Source organism: Pelodiscus sinensis, chromosome 4 (assembly GCF_049634645.1).
Source record: "Pelodiscus sinensis isolate JC-2024 chromosome 4, ASM4963464v1, whole genome shotgun sequence".
Lineage (NCBI taxonomy): Eukaryota > Metazoa > Chordata > Testudines > Trionychidae > Pelodiscus > Pelodiscus sinensis.
The window spans coordinates 67,650,612-67,666,504 of record NC_134714.1 but is presented as its reverse complement, the minus strand read 5'-3'; the positions used below and the strand labels follow the sequence as shown (position 1 = coordinate 67,666,504).

Sequence of the window (15,893 nt, the reverse complement as noted above, 5' to 3'; positions counted from 1 at the left end):
GTGATTCAGAGGCTGAGATTTGTTCAGATGCAAGATTGCCATGTGTTGTCATTTTGATCAACCAAATTACTGGCGAAGTCATAGAGAGGCAGGATCTTCAAGTTTTACTTAGGTCATCATGTGGTAGCTTCCTGCCCCCTCCTCCAGAGGATGGGTTTGAGGAGTGTCTGAAGATCACAGCACTAGGATGTATTTTTACTTGGTGGCACAGTTCCCCTTATTGCTAATAGGAGTCACAGCCCACTTACATCTGTGTTGCTGCTGAATGTTTACCCAGAGGGTGTTAGCAAAAAAGTTTAAGTCCTCAGCTGCTGCTAACCCCATGACTGTACACTCCTTCTCCCTTCCCAACCTCAGGGGAATTTGTGGCTTTGGTCCCCAGGCATAGGCAGCAGTCGGATGGTGCCCTGGTGATCACTCGTGTTGACGCTGAAGACGCTGGCTTCTTCACCTGCATTGCTTCAAATGGACATGGCCAGGACCAACAATGGGTCCAGCTTCAGACTCTAGGTATCAAAAAAGGAAAAGGCCCCATTGTGGGTTGTAGACTATTTATAAAAAGAAGGGAGTGGGAAAGTGGGTAGATGGTCCCAGCTGAAGTCATGGATTTGGTCTTTATGGTCTCTACCGCACATGGCATTCAAGTCTAGAGTAGGTCATTATATTGATTGCTTCCCTAATGGCTGAAAAGTCCATGTGTGACTAGAGTAGCTGTAGCTACACTGTGTAATTGTGCTGCTGCAGAGTTCTGACTGTAGGCAACTCATTGAAAAGGTGTTAGTGTTCACAAGATTTCAGCAGGGGTGCAGAAGAGAAATCAAGGGGATTCCCTCTCTCCACCTATGTACAAGCAGTGAGGGCCCAGCAAAGGGAACAAAGCTGGGGGAGGGCTCAGGAACCTGCCCAGGTGGTGTTTGACCAGTTAGAGCCCAGTGGAAAGACTTCTCATGAAGGATGTTCCAAGTACCAGTGGCAGCCTAGAAGGGGCTTCCTGCTATTGATGATCTCCTGACTGCGCAGGTGAGCTGAAGATCACAGGCCTACCACCAAGCCTCACTGTGTCTGAGGGAGAGAATGCCCGGCTCCAGTGCATGGTGACAGGCAACAATGTGAATGTAAGATGGTCCAGGTGAGCAATACAACCCCTTTGTAACAGCATTTCCTGTCCCTCTTCCCTTCCTGAACAGTGTCACTTATTCCCCACTCCTGGCAAGATACAGAACCTACATCAGTGTTTCTTAAACTTTAAGACCAGGGAACACCAACCTAATTTTTATTTTATGAGAAACACCAAAAAAGGCTACGTCTAGACTGACATGATTTTCTGCAAATGCTTTTAACGAAAAAGTGTTAAAAGTGTTAAAAGCATTTGCAGAAAAGAGCATCTAGATTGGCACGGACGCTTTACCTCAAAAAGCGCTTTTTGCGGAAAAGCGTCCGTCCCAATCTAGACACGGTTTTGCGCAAGAAAGCCCCGATCGCCATTTTCGCGATCAGGGCTTTTTTGCACAAAACAATACCGTGTTGTCTACACTGGCCCTCTTGCACAAGAAGCACTGATTTCAGACAGTAGGAAGTCAGTGTTCTTGCGGAAATTCAAGCGGCCAGTGTAGACAACTGGCAAGTTTTTCCACAAAAACAGCTGCTTTTGCGGAAAAACTTGCCAGTCTAGACACAGCCCATGGATTTTTGTTTCAGAGCGCCAAAAAAAAAAAAGTGGCCATTTTGAACTCTGTTGTTCGCTGCTGCACACCCATGTTCCCTGGAACACCGGCCTACATTAAACATTAATATAGGACAGCTAGTTGGGCTCTCCAAGCCTCCTGCAATATCATCTCTACCCATGCAAAAGCTGGGCTAGACAGGACAGTGTGTCCTGAAACACACCCTTTAATGCCAGCAGTTTTCCTAGCTCCTTTCCCCTCCCCCAAAAAATACCCCCCACAACCTATGGAAAGGGAAGAATTAAAGGTCAATTACTGTCTTTTTTCCTACTTAAAAATTCAGTTCATCACACTTGGTTAACTATTTTTAAGCAAAAGAAACAAACACACACAAAAACCTAAGGAGTCGTGTGGCAACTTCTGACAAAGTAGGATTTTGCTCATGGAAATTTATGCTCAAATAAACAAGATAGCCTTTAAGGTGCCACAGGACTCATTGTTGTGGATACAGACTAACTCTACTACTTCTCTGAGACTTACAAATCAGTACAAATTGTGCTGGAGTTCCCTGTGGAGGAGCCAGAAAAGAGACTTGAGAGTGGTCCTGGTCCTTAACTGGAGATTTTGTCACTTGAGGATTTGGTATTAAAATGAACAAAACAAGAACCAATGTTTTAAAGTCTGAATAAACTCACCCTTTTCAGTGACCCGGGTTTAACTTCCTCAGTAATTTATTTGCAGGTCTGTTAGTTCTCCAAGTCTGGATAAAATATTCCAGGAGAAACAGATGAGCCAATATCTGACTTTCTACTGTAAAAAAACAAGCACAGCCTGTTGGCGCTTCCTGAAAGAGGAAGAAAGAGAGTCAAGACCCCATTCTTCCATTCCATATACTCCCCACCTTTAAAGCCAGATGCATTGGTCTCAGGATCAGTGGGGTTTGGAGAAAGAGCAAGCAGCAGGCAGCACAGCTAATAACTGCTAGCCAACTACTCACTACCAGCCTAGGACTAAAGAGTAGATCTAGGGTGCATTTGCTCCTGCTTCCTCCAGTCTGTGCCATGAGATACTGTACAGAAGCAGAGGTTTTACACAGAGCACACAGCTGGCTTAACACATCTTTAATTCTAGGGCCCTGGTTGAATAATTGTTTACCCTACTTGTGATCATTGGCTTTTAAAAGAGTTTACAGGGAATTAGTTCAAGTGTCAACAGAAGCTTTAGACCCTCAAACACTTATTATAGTAACTAGCAGAATGGCCTTTCCACTACAGGAATGGGGTTCCCATGCGAGCAAATGGTCACCACATCCACCTGTCACAGGATGGAAGCCTGATGATAAATAATGCTCGGCCAGAGGATGAGGGATCCTACACATGCAGTGCCTACAGGGGGAGCAACTCTGTCAGTGCCAGCACTGAGGTGAAAGTGATCAAGAGGCCGCCTGAAGGTGAGCACCCTCACAAGGGAGGCCTAGCAGCCTGGGCAGCAGGACCACAGGTTCTTACAAACTCTGCCGGAAGTTTGCTGTGACACCCTGAACTCATGTCATACCCTAATATCAGGCCTCCCTGCATATGGGATTAACTTGGGGGTGGGGAGCTGGGAAGTTCAAATCATTCTGGGCAACCAGGAGAGATGCTGATCAGCCACAAAACTCCCTGTGGTTTGGGAAGAGCAACTACAGGTGCTCAGACACCAAAGTAGGTGACCTGGTTTGCTAACACTGGATTTCTAGACCTGAACATTTTGGAAGGCAGCAAAGATTTATTTACATAGGCAGCACAGGGAAGGCAGGAACATGCTCTCTCATGATGTTTAACTGTGAAAGGAGACAAAATCCTGAGTGTAGGTCCTGGCAGATCATCTGAGCTTTGGCTACTTACCCATTTAGAAATATTTGCCAGAAATTATGCGAATTAAGTGAAATCTTAACTGATGCCCTCTCCTTGCCCTCCCTCATTTAACCTGCCATTTGTTTTGCTGCAGCTGTGGACCTGACCAGAGAGTGTGTTGACCAACCACACCTTGCCAACTGTGAACTGATATTACAGGCCCAGCTCTGCACTAACGAGTATTACTCCAGCTTCTGCTGTGCCAGCTGCTCTCAGTACCAGCCCTAGGACAGCCCTTCTCGACAACAGGGATGGAAACAGCACTAGCCCAGATCCAAGAGAAGGCAGCCTTAGAAGATTACTACATAGGAGAACAGGGATTTTGTGCTTTTTACTCCCAAAACATACTCTAAGAGCCTCGTTCTGCTCAAGACTCAGGTGGGCTATTTTACCAATATGTGAATATTACTCAGTGTAATTGTTCAAAGGCAGTAGAAACTCCAGCATCCCAAACTACTAAATCATATCTCATTTTCACACATGCTTTGCTACAGAACACCTGCAAAGAACCCAAGAATCCTTAGGCTTCTCTGAAGCAACTACAAGTGTGAAAGAAGGAGAAAACCACTTTAAGAACAATATTGGGGAGCCACATGGAGAAAGACAACCACCATCCAGCTATAATAAGGCTGCAGAAATAGTGCAGTGGGATGTTTCCATCTTTGGGCAGTGTCTGTAGGCTTCTAAGGGGCACAGGACGTAATGGGTGTTCCAGTGCCACAACAGCCTCAATGTTTCTTTCATCCTAACACACTTTATGAACAGAACTGTATGCACAGATCATTTCAACTGCTCATGAAACAGAGCCAAGTATGGGATGAAACAGATACTGCTTAACTGCCCACAGAAAGAGGGGCATTTCAGGTAGGCAAGTCCCTGCGCTTTAATCTCTGCACTTAGAAAAATCAGGACCCTGCTTTTCTAATTCATCCAGCAGTACAGCACAGTCTTTGCTGAAAGCTCTGGCATAGATAACTTTCTACCCACAGGCTCACCAGTGCCTTAGAATTCTGTCCTTACTTAATTGCCCGGAGATTACATCTCTCTTGTTCTACAGCTCAGAGTGGAGACCTAAGTCATTCCATCACTCTAGTACTACAGGTAAGGAATAAGGAGTTCCACGTACAATAAATGAAACAGATACATTCATTAGTTCATGTTTAACAGTGGTATCATCAAATGTATGCCCAGGACTGTGAAAGAGAAACAATAAGTACTACTAGGGCGACAAGGTGCTTTGCTCAAGTCAAGATAGGGTTTTGCCAACATCCCAAAACAGAATTATTGCTTTCTATGCTAGTGTGTGATGTATAAAGTTACTGGTTTGTATAGTACACCTCCTTATTCCAATGTGCCTGCAGTAACTTGAGTGAGTTAATCATATTAGTCAGCTACACCATCATATAGTATATTCTAGCATGTATAAAAGTGTTACTCAGCCTTTGTTGTTTCCCCCTTGATGTTATACTGGGCATTTAACAACATAGACTATGGACAGGCAATGTTTTCCCTCCCATCTGCTAACAGAAAACTGGATTTCATACATCCCAATGTCAATGTGGGTTGTATGCTGGGTACCTCCTGGGTTCTAACTATGGTAAATTAATCAACTCTTCTAATAATCCATAGTTTGCTATTTTCTACTAAAACAAAGTAGAGCAAAATTGTATTAGTGTATCCATCACCTTTCCTTCTCCTATGCAAGCTACTACGCAAAGTTAGCCATGTTTTTGTTTTGCTGTAGTAGGAGGCAGCATTGAAGTCTGCATTCTTTTCTTTGATCTTAGGCAAATCCCAACCATTTGCTGCCTCAGTATGTCCATTAGTGAATCCCTGCTCCTCAGGAGTGTTTCCTTTTTGCCAAGTGCTTTACAAACATTAGGAATTGAACTTTGCTAATTTAATTCACTCAAGTTCTCAATATTAAGCACGATTCCTCTCTGGTGGATGTGCATGTGCTCTACAGAGCACCTGTCAGGAGGATGACACTACAGGCTAGCCCTGCCCTTTCTGATTATATGCTTGCTTCAGGACAGTGCAGTGGTAAAGGAAAATTAACAAAGCACACTTACAGTGATCCCCAAGTTCTTGAGAATTTACTAGTGTACTAGACAGTGCAGTTTTAAAACACATTAAGAGTCAACCTTTGGTTAAGTTTTGTGAGAGCTACATAACTGTAAATGCAGTACAGGCTTTGTGATAGGCCTCTATGTCCAGTGGAACTTTTTTATTAATCAACTGGTGTCACTGCATCTAGTTTTGACAAAATGGAGACAGTTCCACAGCTGCCCCTTTGAATCACACAGAGGCCGCATTTTAAAAGAGCGGCCACCTTGGGATTTTAAAGGGGCAGCGCTGCCCCTTTGAAGTATCCCCTTTCTGCCTTAGTCTTTTGACTAGTCAATATCCCCCCTTTGATATCTGGTAAGTGTAGTCAGCTAGTCTTTAACATTCCTAAAACAAATAACTCTTAGGCAAGTATGGGTGGTAGGAACTGAATGCTTTGAGTACATAGTGTGCAGGGGGAGAAAGTATGAAAACAAGGAAAACTTTGCAAAATACAAGTTTCTACCACCAACATTTATTTGTTAAAGCCGATTATAAATCATCATCAGTACAAATATATAACTTACATTTGCTTGTAAGGCCAAAGTTTAAAGTTAAAACAAAATGGATTTCACCAGTCACCAGAGGCAGAACTTGGAACCAGCTGCAGCCCTAATCACAAAGTTTCACAAACGAAGAAAAGTTAAAAACAAATCTATGAACAGACACAAAATGGGTTCCTGGGTAACCCCAGTTTGTAGATATGGTTACAGTAAATCACAGTAGTGTTAAAAACTGATTGAATTAAGACAAGGAAACTGCAGCAGTACATGAAAGAAAATATACATACTATAATATTTAGTTTGATTCCATTAAAAAAGACAATATAATTTCCCCATGGTTTTCAAGCCATGGCAATACTGTTCTTTAATTTTATTTATTTAAAACTACTATATAGGGACTTTATTGGTCATGACTCAGGATTGTTGTTGCAATATGCTACTTACAATGAACTGATACAAGTACAAGCTAGGGACCCATTCTCCTTCTCCCCCCCCATATTACTTACAATAAGAATCAGTGATAAATCTATCTTATATACAATTTCTTACATCCAACCCCTTTTTTCCTTTGGCAAGATTACTTACAACTCATACAGCTTTTAATAGCCAGAACTATTTAAAATATTCTAAATGCATAAAAATAAAGATTTTGGCTTTATTTTATTCATATATATATATATATATTATAATAATAATAATAATCGCTCTTTTACTCAAAATGGAAGCTCAACTTTTTCCACAAACAGCTTTTGATGGGCAGTTGACAACTGCACTCTCTTAGGACATCCAACAACTCGTTTTCCCCACCTTTGAAAATTTTGCTTCCTCTTTCCTGTGAATGTTCCCCTGGAGGAAAGTAGAAAGATGCTAAAGACAAAAGTAGCATTTGATTTTTGTCCTGTAAGATCTTGATGTTCCAGCAAATGGGCTTCAGGACACAACCCATGCCTGATCTGTTGGGTTTCTTCTGGAGGGAGGGAGTGCAGAAAGTGGAGTTTCCATGACTCCTTTTAATAACTGCATATAACAGGTTCATTGTAGGGTTTCCTCCCCATGACTGTTCCCTCTTCAGTTGTAAAGACCTTTTGGGTTTATCAAAATGTACTGGCTGGAAATAGTCCTCTTCACCCTCCATCGTAGCACACACCCACATCCCAAGGCTGTTTAAAGCTCAATCTCAAAAGTCTTCTGTAAATCACTTGAGAAGGGGTTAGTTGGAGAGGGATTAGTGCGCTGTTTTGACTTGCTTTCTAGTGCTGCCCACTGTGCTTCAAATGGATCCACCTGGTGGGCAGATGCAGGAGGCTGTAACTGCTTGTCCTCAGTGGCCCATTTGCCACTGTCAACTCCATTAAAAGCTGCAGAGCCATTGTGCTGAGCAGAAGATTTGAAGAAGGGACTGGCAGTAGCACTGTTGGTTTCATACTGGGGGAATGTCTGCTGCTTGACGAGACTAGGTGACTGATGGGGATGGGATGCCGGAGTGTGACTTGCAGTTCCAAAAACATTGGCTACCATCTGAGAAGGAGTGATTCCAACCACAGGCACACTGGGAGCAGAAAAGGTCATTCCATTTGCTACAGCATACGGCTGAGCAGGGATAAATGGTGGCTGCATTGGTGGTACCACACCAATTGGCACTGGCTGAGGTGCAACAAAGGTGGTCACCGGAAAAGGTGGTGTTGGCTGGGAAGCTGCAGGGGGAGGCTGTACTGGAGGCTGTACTAATGGCTGTGGGGCCACAGATGGTTGCTGCTGGGCTCTGACAGTCTTTGACACCTCTTCCAACCAGCGGTCTGCCTCAGAAGGAGTGCGTCTGTGAGTCATCTGGAAGGGACTTGGTGAAGCTGCACCTGAGGAGGTGCTCCATTCAGTACCTGGAAAGGAAAATATGGTGAAGTCATTACAATGTCAGTTGGCCAGCTGTGTTCACCCCTTTATCAATGCTAGTCCAAGGGTTCCAAAGAAGTGTACTCGAAAGTGGCCCCAGGCTCTCAGCCCCTGAAGTTTGGGAGGATGCTGCAATCTCTACAAGCACATTTTTTTTTAACTCAGCTGGCCAAGTATGCTGCTCTGTAACATGCAACTCAAATGGGAACTGACCTCTTTAACAACTGGAAAACAGGCTGGCCCTGGGATAAATAAAGGATTGGTGGGTAGAAGAGGAGAATTCCCTTGTTCCAGAAGAGATTTTATCTAACAAATTTGCCACTCGTACTCCCATCATCCCCATTCAGGAGGGGATACTGGCAGCACTGAAGTACTTTGATAGATGCAATGTGATGTTAGTTTTCCGCAGGAGGGAAAAAGACAAGCAGGAAAATGTAGCACTACTTTTCCTCACTACTTGCTCCTACTTTGGTATAGGAAACGACAATTTAAGACTGCTCTGTTTAGAGCAGAATAGTTTTTGAACATGCTAGTCAGGCCTAAGGGATGCTTAGAATTCAAGCTGTAGCAAGATATGCTAGTAGCTAAAGATGCAGTTAATTGAATAGTCAGTTAACCTCATGAATTCTTATTGGTGACTCGACTATTCTATAATTGCTGGGGTGGAGCCCGAAGCTAGGATGCTCTGGCCCCATTCCTAAGGAGCCCCCTGCCATGCCGCACTGCTGCCTCTGTATCAGAGGCAGTGCAAGGTACCAGGAGGGGAGCTAGTTTAAAACCCAGTTCCTCTCTCAGACTGGCTGACTGTCCCCCCGCGCTGCTGTCTCTGATACAGAGGTAGCAACGTGGAGGGGGGGGGAGGAATAGAGAATGACACTGAGCTTCCAGACCCAGCACGAGCCAGAACTGAGCTGGGCTGCCTGCCCGTCTGGCTCCTAATACATTTTTAAATGAAGAGATGCAGCAGAGGTAGGTCTCTCACCAGGCACGGGGGGGCGGAGAGAGAAAGGCATGTAGTCTATAGCCTCAATCTATAAGCTTTTGCTCATCGGTTAATCAGTTAATTGACTATACTATTACATCCCTAGTGGTAGCAATAGTATTTGCTTTTTCTACTTAATTATAAAGGGTCCATCTCTTTCCCCTACTTTCTATTCTTTATCATCTTTTGGTCTGTTGTTTTCCAAAACTATGTCAGGGCTTGTGAGTAGTGGTGGACTGGAAGCCCTGGAGACTAAACCCTATTCGTTAACAGAACATGTAAATAATAGGCAACCATATGAGTTTTTTCCACCATGAGTCCTGACCTGATACCTGCCTACTAAGTATCTTGGCCACTCAGACCACCCACCAATTACACGCATGGCAAGATTTTCAGATGGCAACAAACTTTAGCATTATAACATTGTGCCAGACTGAAATCTGAGACTTAAAATGCTCTGTCCCTCAATACCTAAATCTGAACTTGTTACCAATTTCATTATTTAGTGGAAGGTTCTTTGGAATAGGGGATAAAGTGGAAGAATGCAAAGAGAAGAGTTGCTGGATTAACCTAGCCATAATGGTTTTAAGGATGCTTTCACTGGAGGTTGGATCTAATGGGGCAAGTAATTCATGAACATTTCAGGGCTCCCTAAGGCACTCATTTGCCATTACATAAAGGTGAGACTGCTCATTTATACACACACTTTCTATGGTTAAATGCACTTCCCAAAAGTTTGTCTATATACACAAAATTTGCAACATTCAATAAAATAATTAAACTGTAATTATTATTACACTTTTGTTTGTTTTCTTAATCTCTACTTTTTGCTTATTTTTTTCCTATATAATTCAGTCAGTTTACCTCTATCTAATGTTTCTGCAATGTTCAAATCTCGAGATTTCAGTTTTTCCCCTGGCTGTTAAGCTTTTAAATAATTTCCCTTCAGCACAGTCTCTCTTTAGATTCCATACAACTTATTCCTCCTCCTATGTTCTTTTTTTCTTTCCTTCTCATGTTTTTCAGCCTCTTTCCCCCTCTCCTCCCCCCCCCCCCAATCCTCTCCCTATACCAACTTTCCAACAATGATGGAAAGAAGAATCAGAAAGGTAAGGCGGCAGTACTGTTGTTCAAATGCTGCTGAGTGTTTTGCTGAAGTAAGATGGAATCTTTGATCAGTGATTTAACAACCGTTGAATCCCTAAAATCAGGCAGACACAGAGCTCTCTGACTTTGGCAGAAATAAGTGTAGACATTGTATCCAGAGATCAAGAACCTACCAGGCCACTACACAAGTTCCTTTGGTATACAGGACCAGGATCAAGGATCTATGGTTAATTCATCTTTGGCTGTGATCCTAAACAGTGGAACACATTTGAGTGGCAAAATTAAACCTTTGGCTACCTGGGAAGGTAGCAGAGCCAGGGTTTAGGCCATCTACAAGGAAATATTTATCAGTTCTACAGGTAAACAACCCTCCTCTCTCATGTAGACACATTTATTCTGATACAAGGATGCCTTTTTTGTGTCAGACTAAAACTCACCTTATTTGTGCCAATAAGAAAAGATATTTTAAGTATAGAAGCAACACTGAATTTTTTTTCCCTCTAAATTTCCATGACTTTTGGCAGCTTAAGAAAATCATGAGGTGCTAAGATACTCACAGTACAGTCTATACCCCCATAACCATATGGCTTCTCTCTACCACTTAGGAAAAATCTTCTTCTAGTTTGTGTTGCTGTTCCTTCTAGTCCCTTTGAAACACATCTGTAGCTATGCCAGGGGCCCAATCAGATATCTGACCCTAAATTCTCAACACAACTGAGAGGCCTATCCCCAATCTTACCAGAGAATGCCGCTACAGCTCCAGTATTAGCAGCAGGAGCCTGAGCCCAAGGATTGGTTTCACGAACTGGCATAGCGGTGGGTGCTACAGCAGCTTGGGATGGTTTAACAGCAAGCACACAGTAGGCAGAGACAGTGCCATTAACTAAAATGGGAGCAGACAACATCAGTGCTGTTAATTCATGCAAGGCATGCAGGTGACTGGATGAAAGGGCCTTGTCATTCCTGCCAACATACATAATTTTTACAAACATATGACAAAAGCGTGTGTAAATTAGCTCAGTGTGGAATAGTGACTATTTTACAGCCCATTCCAAATTAATAAAGCCAGTTATTTTAGTTGTACCATATCAACTGTTAGCTACACAGTTGGACAGTGGATTTTCTAAAACCATATCAATAAATAAGAAGTTAGTTTTAGGAATAAAGCGGTTTCAAACTGGTTGAAATAAGAGTAGATATACAGAGAATCAGAATGGAAATTATTAGGGTGAAGTGAAAGTCACAATAGAACACTGATAAGATAATTAGTTTTAGGCTTAAATGCAACTAATTTTGTTTTCTCTGTGCTTTAAAAAAAATGTAATTCTTCCCTCATAATAACCAATGGCATTCATATGATTTAGTATATTCTAAAAATCTGAGGCAAGTAACACAATTTGCAATTCCCACCTCATCACACAAGTGTGCGTTAAAATACACATTTAAGAACAAACTGATGATTTGGTGGTATGCATGCTTAATTTGAGGGGCGCACTCTGACTGGCACCACACTGAAGACTACACTGCAGTAACCAGAAAAGGGAGCCATTGTTTCTTACCCCAATCCCTTGACATAATACAGTGTTGGGGATAGGGTGTGATTCTTATAGGAGATTAAAAACAAAACAGAGGAAACAAACGGCTATATGTGCATGAGATGAATAAAGCAGAAAATGTCTTCAAAACTGCAGATGGTATAATGGTTGTGCACGAGGAAATCAGACATTATAGTGACAATATGCTTCTGGAAAGCAATGTTACATAATACAAGCATCATCCAGCATGCCCATGCAAGCTTAAGTCACAAACCTTGAAAGGCTGGAGACTGTGGTGCAACTACTGTGATTGGTTTGGTCATAGGGGCAGATGTGAAGGGATCCTCTGATGGTGTGCTGAAAGCATTAGTAATCTGGGAGCATAAGGAGCTAATGCTGTCCACTTCTCCTTCCATCTCAGGGACTGAAAATTAAACATAGATCATTACCAATGGAAAATTAAGGGATACAGAAAAGTTTATGTAAATATTAAAGCAGAGAGACAGGTGCCAACGTTTCCTTATCTCACAAGATACTGCTTCTGTTGTTTTGGGTAGCCATGTATGTAGATTGAGTTTACCAACGTCTTAATCCATGGTGAAGTCTTGGCAGCAGAAATACAAAGCCATATCCAACATATTTTGGGAGCTTTAGCCTCGAGAAAAAGTAGAGTATGTGTTTTCCAGTTTTGAAGTGAGTTTTCTCACTGCCTATCTCCTGGTTGATGGAACGGGTCATCCATTTTTAATATAAACTTAAAACACAAATGGTCTGGTAGCAATTTGTAGACTAACAAAATATGTAGGTGGTATCATGAGCTTTCGTGGGCACAGCTCACTTCTTCAGCTGACCAGAGTTTTAATATGTAATTGGACCAGCTTTTGTTCCCTGAAAGTTCAGAAAATAAGTTTTTATACAGCTTTGTTGCAGACATAAGACAATATAATGTTCAGCTGTCTTATACAACATATCAGTGGCTCACAAGGTACCTGATTCAAGATGTAAAATGGATGTTACTATTCAAATATTCTGTGTTTCAAACTGCATGACAGACACTCACAAGAAATTAACAACAGGTGTATTAGCAGTAGGTGTAGTTGCCATTCAGGGAATGATCATATAATTTGCCCTCTAAAAAATATGATGTGGGACAGACTCTTTTGAAAGTGTATCTGTAAGGAACTTCACTGAAAATTCTAATCCTTACTTGTGTAGTGTTACAGCTCTGACATTTGAAAGCCAGGATGTACAAAGTAAAGCTGACACTTTCACACACTGCCTAGGCATGGCTGCTCATGTGGTATAATGTAATACCATCATTTGTTAAGGATTTACAATAGGAACTTCACTTTGATTGTGCCACATGCTTACTACTACTTCAGCTTAAATTTGCTTATATTTCTTTGTAATAAATCTGACATTTAAGCTTGTGAGTGTGCGCATGCGCATATATTCCATAATTAGACCACATTTACCCCAATGTCAGTATGTGTGTGGAAAAGCTGAGAAGTATTTTTAGTAAATGGTGTTGAAATGTCAGATTTTCCAGATATTCCTACTTGCATTGCTCTCCAGTCAATCCCATACTGTTCAGCAGTACATGAAAGCAATGCAAGCAACAGGATCACAAAGATTAAAAGGGACATGAAAACTTAGGAAGATTGGGCAAAACCTAATCGAGTATATCAGGACTACTCAACTTTGGAAACCCTGGGGGCCACCATGATACAGTACATGCCGAGGGCCACAAGTGTGGTTGCATATACATACAAATAGCTTATTTCACATTGACAGGCATGAATACAAAGATTAAGGCAAGACTATACAACACACAGGCCCCATACAAGTCAGTTCTGCTGATATAAATACAATGCACTATCCACCCATATGACTGTACTTTTAATGGAGCAATGACAGTCCAGGAATTTAACTACTAAAACATATATCAACAGAAGACCATTATATTGACTACTTTTTTGTTTTGGCTACCACCCACAGGCCATATGTTGAGCCCTGCGTAAACCCAAACTTCACCATGGGCCGCAAACTAACGGACTGCATGTTGAGTAGCCCTGGAGTATATGCCACTTAAGCATTGTCTTGACTAAACCTGTCCCATTTATCGGGACATCTTCCACAGAACCCCTTTAACCTGATACTGAGAGGAATGACAGCTGCAATAATGGGAAAATGATAAAATTCGAACATGAATGTATTTAGCTAGTTGTTTTTACTAGATATTGAACAGATGTGAAACTATTTGGCAACCTCTTCTTTAACAGAGCTTAAAGATGAAAAGGTTAAGAACAAATGAAGACCTGTAAATCTTCCTGGTTATTTTTGTCATTATTCAGGGTTGTTGAGTTTTTTGGTTTTTTTTTAAACTTTAATGTTTCAGATTATTAAAATAGAATTACTGGATTATAAAGCATGCCACAGGATATCTTGACGGGGGATGTGTGTGTGTGTATTCTATTAATATCTTGCATAATCATCACTACTTACATTTGTATTGTCAGGGCTCGCTGAACCGCGGTGAGCCCCACTCACCAGCTGCGCTATCCGGCGATCTGCGCATGCACAGATCGTTCTGCACATGCGCAGATTGCCCGAACCCAGCTCTTCCAGGTTGCAATCTACGAGTAGACTGTATTATTTGTCAAGCCCTCTGTATTGGGATGATTTCATGTGAAAGCTTCCACATTTAATGGACGTAGCATCACATACTACTGAAATACAGCCACTTTGCACCATTTAATATTAAACAAAGTTGTTAAGTTAAAGGAGGCAAAAGTAGCTCATTTAACTGCTCTGAAAACAAGAATTTAGGGAGGCAGAATTTGACAGGGACCACTCAGATTACATATGTGAAAAAAGTCATGACATCTTTAACAGTCAAGATTTGTGTTTTACATCTTACAAGCCATTATTAGTACAGAGTCCTTAGCTTTGGTTTAATGCCAGAGGGAAGCACACCATGTACTAATTCACCAAGCTTTTCCTGGAAGTTTCCAACACCAAGTCAGTTTGCCTTGTGCTAATGATTTACATGTAAATCCCTAATCACTTCCCTGTCATAGAGCTATGGCACTTCATTAGCAGCAGGCAGTTTGAAGGGGAGTGTAAAGTAGGGATGTTAATGACTAGTCGACTATCCAATAAACAAATGCCTATCAGATAGTCAGTCGATTCCCTCCCCCCCCCACTCCCATTGCCTCAGAGGCAGTAAAGGGGGGAGAAGCAGGGGTACTTCAAAGCGGCAGTGCTGCCATGAGTGGAGCCAACTGGCATTTCCGCGGAACCTGGGGTCAGCTGGCGACTCCCCAACTGATCCAGGGCTCCGCTTGGCATTTCAAAGCATCAGCGCAGCATGGAGCCTGGGGTCAGTGGGGGACTGAATCCCCCACTGACCACAGGCTCCATGCTGCGCTGATGCTTTGAAATGCACAAGAGCCCGCTCTGGGGACTCTTGTACATTTCAAAGCTGGCACCCGCGTGCAGCCTGGAGTCAGCAGGACTTTCTGCTGGCCCCGGGCTGCATGCGGAATTCTGCATGCCTCCTTTGAAATGTACAAAAGTCCAGTGGGTTCTCTTGTACATTTCAAAGGAGGAATGCGGAAGTGCCTATCGAGTAGTCGATGGAAATTCCATTGACTACTTGACTAGTAAATTAACCGTTCTTTAACATCCTTAGTGTAAAGAAGGAACTAGTACATTCAACAATATTCCAAAAGTTAGCTGCACGGTTAAAAGCAGGAGATAAGAGACAGATGGATAGGACACTTCTGTACTTGCAAAGGACAATGTTATGGTAAACACACACTTGTTTTTACCTGAGTTCTTCATGGGGAAGTCTGTCTTTCTTTGCACTGTTGAAGGCAGCTCATTTATTCGCAAGGACAGCTGGCGTTTAAAAGGAGACATCTTTTGGCTAAGGGCAGGGAAACCTCGGAAAGAGCCTTGCCTGGCAAGCTGCTCTATAGGGGCATGCCTTCGTGGGATAACATGGGGATTGTTCATCTCTTTATCTAGAGAGGCAGTGATGTCCGCAGTGGGAGAGGTTGGGGAGCCAGGAGATGGGGCAGTATTGATGGGTGTAGCACTTGGAGCTGCTGTTGGTTTCATTTCTGTTTCAGCTGTGAAAAGAAACAGGAGATAAATTTAAGACAGTGAAGCATTTCTAAACACTTTTCCTGGATCAGTGCTATTGA

General features: G+C 42.4%; 2 protein-coding genes across 9 annotated transcripts in view; one reads left to right on the top strand and one right to left on the bottom strand.

The window, feature by feature from the left end:
• The window catches only part of PAPLN (papilin, proteoglycan like sulfated glycoprotein), a 69,466-nt gene extending 62,614 nt beyond the window's left edge, over window positions 1-6,852 (top strand). For 3 of the 4 annotated variants that reach the window (XM_075927266.1, XM_075927265.1, XM_014576281.3), the window contains 4 exons: window positions 383-510; window positions 1,021-1,129; window positions 2,939-3,114; window positions 3,654-6,852. In XM_075927266.1, coding sequence (XP_075783381.1) covers window positions 383-510; window positions 1,021-1,129; window positions 2,939-3,114; window positions 3,654-3,787 — 547 coding nt within the window. In that variant the 3' untranslated portion in view covers window positions 3,788-6,852. Of the gene's footprint in view, window positions 1-357; window positions 511-1,020; window positions 1,130-2,938; window positions 3,115-3,653 lie in introns of those variants that run through there. The other variant, XR_012903459.1, reaches the window with a different exon arrangement.
• The window catches only part of NUMB (NUMB endocytic adaptor protein), a 124,552-nt gene continuing 114,779 nt past the window's right edge, over window positions 6,121-15,893 (bottom strand). For 3 of the 5 annotated variants that reach the window (XM_075927268.1, XM_006128597.4, XM_075927269.1), the window contains 4 exons: window positions 15,516-15,818; window positions 11,957-12,106; window positions 10,887-11,030; window positions 6,121-8,045 (listed from right to left, as the gene is read on the bottom strand). In XM_075927268.1, coding sequence (XP_075783383.1) covers window positions 7,333-8,045; window positions 10,887-11,030; window positions 11,957-12,106; window positions 15,516-15,818 — 1,310 coding nt within the window. In that variant the 3' untranslated portion in view covers window positions 6,121-7,332. The remainder of the gene's footprint in view (window positions 8,046-10,886; window positions 11,031-11,956; window positions 12,107-15,515; window positions 15,819-15,893) is intronic. The other 2 variants (XM_006128599.4, XM_075927270.1) reach the window with 1 other exon arrangement.